The sequence below is a fragment of the Juglans regia genome, chromosome 16, assembly GCF_001411555.2.
Source record: "Juglans regia cultivar Chandler chromosome 16, Walnut 2.0, whole genome shotgun sequence".
Lineage (NCBI taxonomy): Eukaryota > Viridiplantae > Streptophyta > Magnoliopsida > Fagales > Juglandaceae > Juglans > Juglans regia.
Window position 1 is genome coordinate 20,979,677 of NC_049916.1, and position 6,411 is coordinate 20,986,087.

The 6,411-nt window shown below is 35.8% G+C and overlaps 1 protein-coding gene across 1 annotated transcript; it reads right to left on the minus strand.

Moving 5' to 3' along the window:
• Window positions 1-4,759: 4,759 nt before the first annotated feature.
• On the minus strand, window positions 4,760-6,199 carry LOC108989361 (protein BIG GRAIN 1-like E). Its single transcript, XM_035686336.1, has one exon. It carries the CDS (start codon window positions 6,025-6,027, stop codon window positions 5,026-5,028), a length of 1,002 nt encoding a protein of 333 aa, XP_035542229.1. The 5' UTR covers window positions 6,028-6,199; the 3' UTR covers window positions 4,760-5,025.
• Between the last annotated feature and the right edge of the window lie 212 nt (window positions 6,200-6,411).

The following is a 6,411-nucleotide window of genomic DNA, read 5'->3' on the forward strand; positions in this document are numbered from 1 at the left end:
TTGTAAGTTATCTTTTATAATATCTCTTTATAAACCAAATTAATATGTTCTTTAACAATTTATATAGACGGTCGAGGGACTTAATTAGTTTGAGGATTACATTCATTATAATACTAGTCATGACCCTAGTAATGACGAATAAATAGTTGATATATTTGCGTGTTTGTTTCTATGGTATTTGATTGTTTTAATTATATATATTGGTTGTTGAACGCATTCAATGTCTTGAATTATTGTTTCACTCTCGTTGAATTGTTGAGGGTCTTTAGCCTCTTCTGAAACTGTTAGTAAACAGTAGTAGTACTGTTGGCACAGATCAAATGGATCCCGATGGGCCGATAGCGCTCGATCTTATTTAAAGCAGGCATGGGAGATTCGTCATATTTACGCAAATTACGATAAAAAAAAAAATCAAATTGGAAACTCATTTCTTGACAAAAGAAAGATGGACAACGAATTAAAGGTCTGCACGTCTTTCCTTGATCTCTTCCTCTTATGTAGGCATCAAGCTGCACAGTAGTGTGTGGACTGTGGGCATGAAACTTCTCATCAAGAACATCTCACTTTGAATGATCATAACACTTTTGGGCCCTCTCACGGCCACTCTGATAGTTACATATATATATGCTTGGCTAAACCTTTTCTTTTTGGTGCCCCATGCATCATCATTTGAGTATACCATGCCTCATCAAAAGGGCTAGCTAGCTTTTTGGTGCATGCCGATCATGCATCATTATTAAGTTTCATGTCATCCTCTCGAAAAGCCTTGCCTATCCAAATTAGGATTCATGATTCATCATCTAGTACCATACTAGCTCCGGACTTAATTAACAGGCGCTTATGCACCCACCCACATACATTTGGATGAACGTCGATCCTAGATCTCAATTTCTTATTCATATATACTTGATCAGAGTCTTTAGTGAGAGACACATGAAGTAAGTCTCACGGCATAAATGATCGATGTTCCAAATATTTATGTACGAAAATAACAAAAAAATGTTAAATATACTTCATCATGTGTCTGTATTTCTCTTTCCTATTTGAAACTTTCAAGTAAACCCTCAAGCATCCATTCATGGAACTGAACTGTCTCTCAGTAAACTGATTTAGCTAGCTAGCTGTTTTTGGTGCAGATTGAGAACTATCCTTTAGCATAGTGATAAAGCTGGTAGCTGCATGCCCTCCCAACTTGTCTATTTTACAGCACTGGTTTAACCTATATATATATATATATATGCATGCCAGCTTTTGGAGTTTGTTGACAGAGAGTTTAATATATTAAAATCACGTACGTGGATCTATCTCATAATTGGAACAGCATTAAAGAAAATTTATAAATAACAAAAGGTTTTTGGGGTCCCTTAGTCCTCTTGGATATGATATAAGTTGGGGTACAGATAGTAGTAATCAACAGGCTATGCCATATATCTCCATGATGATGGCTTGAGAAAAAAGGAAAAATTCTCAAGCATAATCATTGATGTCATGACAGAATAATTTTTTGGCTTTTAAGTATCTATATATTAACTTCAAAAGTCGGGCCTTTATAAATTCCAAAATATATAGATGGTGTCAGATCGATGGTCCTCCTCCTAGCTAGTGTTCTCTTTGTTAGATTCTGTCCCCCTAATATTTATTGATTAGATTATAGAATAAGCTGCCTGCCTGCCCTGCAGGTTACCTTTCTATGTTGATCTTCTGATTAGACCTATTTCATTATATGATCAACCCTCTTAATTATTTGAGTTAAGCTAAAAAGATGTGCAGCTAGCAGCTTATAACAGATCAGATCAGGAAATCTTGTGTTCCCAATTGTACGGAACTTATACTTTAGGTTGTTCCTGCTTGGCTGCTAATTCCAATTAAGTTAGTCCTGAACTTTAATCTCCATTAGACATTGCAGCATGCATGCACAGCACTGTTAAATCATCAGTATCTAAAGTACCCATAAGATCCAATTTGCTGGCCGTTGGATCGAATTTAGCAGCAAATACGTTAGATCGATGTTAAGCATTTTTTGTATTACCTAATTCCATTTATATATATATATATAAAACAGTGTTTTAAGTCGTGCCAAAGTTCTTTTTCATAGTCCTATTCAATTCACTACAACAGTTTGTGTCTTTTGGAACGAATATTTTTGTCTAAAAAAGATTATGTTTCATCCCAAAATAGTTTTCCGGACAAAAAAAAGCGACACAAAATCGTCCCAATATCACTATCTTGAAAGATTTTTTGGGACGAAAATGGAGGAAACCATTCAAATGACGTTCGAATGATTTTTTTTGGCCGATTTTATTTGGTCTCAGATTAGCGATCGAACGATAAAATTCTACTGTTCAAATTAAGGCGGGTAGATTTTCGGCTTGAATGACACAATTTCAATTCGAACGTCATACATTGTTTGAACGTTAATAGTTTATAGTTCGAACGTATATAGTTTATCGTTCAAACATCAATTCTGCGTAGAAAAAGTTTAATATTCAATGAGCATTTGAACGCTTAGCGTAATCTTCAAACGGTTATGGAACGTTCGAATGTATTAATTGTATTGTTCGAATGGTTGGCTGTTAATTGGTGTTCTAACGTTTCATAACCGTTTGAACGGTATAATATTTTTTTCAACCCATTAATAAAAAATAGAAATCACACAAATAACAGCTTAAACTACATTAGTACACATGTTCATCAAACATAAAGAGTAGTCTCATAAACGCAAACAAAATAAATAAAACTGTCACAAATTGTTATCATAATACAAAAGATTATAGTTCAAAATATGATCTATAAATTAAATTAATTGCTTGGAGGCCTGAGTTGTACATAAGCATTTGCATTTGAAGTTGCATTTCTCTCATGAACTCAGCTTGTTGCTTTTCTTGTTGTTTCATTCGCATCTCCAAGTCAGCTCATTGGGCCATTACTAACTCATGCTAGTTTGTTCTCAATTCCTCGATCTTTGACCTTGCTTCCTCTAATGATCATGAGGTTCGTCCGTTGGTTGTGAGTCCAGATGCTCCTTCCTATGATGGGAGCAAGAGCATCACACATGTGGACTTATCCATTTTTTCAAGATTATGAACATTATAATAGCCAACAACATCGATCCACAAGATTGAGGTTAGCATAGACTGGACACGATTTATGTTATGGGTCGCTCATGGGGTGCCTATTGACCTAGCGAGATATATCTTCGCTAGAATTTGATTAGAGACCACCTATATTATGACATATATATTTCCGTTTGGAGTCCTGCTCACACGATTTCTCTTAGCGATGAGAGTCACGTCAAATGTGTTTGAGAGTGTTCGGGAGCCGATTGGACCGATCAACTCCACGACCTTGTCTAGTAGCACGGGACACTCCGAGTTTCGTATTCGTGCACCCATTACAGATGTGGTCGACACTCAGGGAGATGCACATGGCGTATCGGGTAAGGTATCTACATAGGGTGCATCACGCACTACTACTCTTGAGGAAATTGCAGATATCGTGCATGTAGAGATGCGCCCACAGACATTAGAGATCATTGATGCAGTCCGGGTTGCCCTCTCAGAGATTGAGTCAAAGCTCATGTTTCGAGTGACAGATACTGAGACACGCCTCACTGGAGTTGAGGCGGTGCTACAAGATTTGGTCCAGTTGTGTATATCTTTTATTTGCATTTTTTTAATTTTTTGTATGGACAATCATGACTATTTGTATTTTGTATAATTAATTTAAATATTCATCATCTTTTCATTTCCTAAATTAGTTATGACATTGAGTTTCTTTCTAAGTTACTTATTGAGTTCATTTATTTATTTATATTATTTAAATGCTATATTTATTATATAAACTAAATATTTACCTATATTAATAAGGAACTTTTTGGAAATTAAAAATGGCAAAAATTAAACCACCGTTCGAACGGATAGATAGAAGCCTTCGAATGTGTTTTCTATTCCTGCCATACTTTTATTCATCTAACCTACCAAAATTTTTGTTTGAACCATTAAACGACGTTCGAACGGTAACTTCAAACATCCAAATTGACTGTTCGAACGGTTGTTCAAATTTCCGCTATAATTTTGAAACTTGACCCGCCAATTTAACGTTCGACGGTTCCAAATAATCGTTCGAAGGTTCACTTTATTTTGGTTCAAACTTTTAAGTACCCATTCGAACAATATTTCAAACAAGAACAAATGTGTTCGTCCCATATATTCAGTTTGAACGGAAAATGATATGTTCGAATGGATAACGACATCCATCAACTTTTTGGGACGAAATCTGATTTTCGTCCCTAAAACACATCTTTTGGGTCGATTTTCATTTCGTCCCAAAAGCCAAAATTTGTTGTAGTGATTCATGATTACTGTAATTTGCATTACTTTGAAACTTATTTTATGTGTCTATCTCTATCTCTCATTCTACGCTCTTGAATTCGGATAATAACTCTAAGAATATCTAAAACCTAAACGGTATTTCATCTGATCTGGCTTCCACTCGTAATCGTCTCGTGTATGGAAGGTTATCGTGTATATAAGATGTGCATGAATTCTGAATGCAAATTAATTTCCCAATTCCCCACCAAAGAAAAAACAAAAAGCCTTGCCTCTCGGAGATGATGTGCTTGTATTTATTATTGCACCTCCAAAGTCAAAAGATAAAGATATGCAATAATCCAAATGGGGTGAAGATGTATTTGACTGTTTCTTTCTCTAATTGTTTAGTTTAGTGGAAATCTCTCGTCATCCAACGTACAGTCTAATCCAAGCCACTCCAGTGGTGGATTTTTCATAAAGTTTTTGCAATATTCCATAATTAAGATAGCCCCTAAAAAGCAAGAAAAAATGAGAAAATGGAAGGCAAAACATTACCAAATTGCACATAAACTGATAAAAGAACTGTAAGAGCTATCAAAGAGAGAAGCGGAAATCAATAAACAGAAAAAAAAGAAAAGAAAAAAAAAGTAAGATCTTGGAGATTTTCTTTGATATTAGAGATTCTAACATCAACATGAAGAGTAAATATACAGTATCATTGAACGCCGTTGGAAATTGTTGCTCCTCTCTTGATGCTATCCATGTTGGTAGTTTCATAGACAGGCAGACCACTTGAATAGTCACCCAAGTCATAGTTTTGCAACTCAAACAGATCAGAGCTTGAATCACTTTCAGCACCATCATCTTCCTCACCGAAACTCCTGAATCCCTTCTCCTCCGGTGAAGATTTATGCACCCAAATCCCATCTTTATCCGAATACTCTTTACTGAGATTCTTGCATTTCCCTGGAAAACCATTGCTGAGTGCCATTTTTTCATCCAACCAAGTTAAGTCTTTGTTAATTCTGATTTTGTCAATATCCAAGACCTGATCATTATGTAAAGCCGAGGATCTTGCGTGCCCATTGTTGTACTTTGACAAAGACATCATTTGTTTGTGATATTCTGAATAGCTTCCAAAATCCCTATAGCTCTTTGTAGGTGTTTGTGCATGCGCATGAGGCGGAGGAGGTGTTCTAAATCCTGAATTTCTTGAAGCAGAATGTATAGACTTGGAATCCGCGGTACTTGAGCTGCTAAAATGGCTAATGCTGCTCCTCCTCTTCCTTCTTCCACCAGGACTCTCCTCTTGATCATCTTTCATGGACTGTGCGGCAGATTTTGATTTCTTCTTCTTAGAAGCTGATTGACTGAAGAGAGAATTCAAGAAACTAGCCAGTCGTCCACCCGGTGAGCTGGGCTGCTTGTACTTCTTTTCTTTCATTTGCTTTTCCACCCCATGTTGTGGTCGATGAGGAAGAGAGTTTCTCATAATTGGAACGTCTAAGCTCATTCTGCCTACTCTACTACCCTGCGGCCTGATCTCATCTCTCATGATCTTATTCTGAGTAAAATTTGTAGCACTATAGCCACCAGCTTCATGGTATCCGGAGAAGTACCTCGCAGCCTCGAACACGTCAATCTCACCAGAATCATTCCTTCCATGGAATGATTTATTATAGAATTTATCTGGGTCTGAAAGGGCTGTGATGGACATGGCTGAAACTCGAAACTTTCTCTGATGGGATATTAATAATAACGCATTTTGTTTGAAAGTTATGTCACAGGTTTTAAAGTGTTTATAATGTTGAGGGGAGTTTAAAGGGGGAGGTTTATGAGATTCATGTTGAGAGGTTAATGGGTTGGAAATGATTGTGTGACAGGAAAAGCTCTCTCTCTCTCATCTATATACATACATTCATATATATATATATATATATATATATATATATATATATTACTTATATGATCATAATCAATTGCTGAGTCTAAAATATTAAATTCTTGTTTGAATAGTGAGATGAGATTATGAGATGATTTTAGATAAAAATTAAAAGTTGAATAAAATATTATTAGAATATTATTTTTTAATATTATTATT

What these genes read in the sequence shown, in the direction of transcription:
- LOC108989361 (XM_035686336.1), bottom strand. Translation starts at nt 6,027, where the DNA reads ATGTCCATCACAGCCCTTTCAGACCCAGATAAATTCTATAATAAATCA.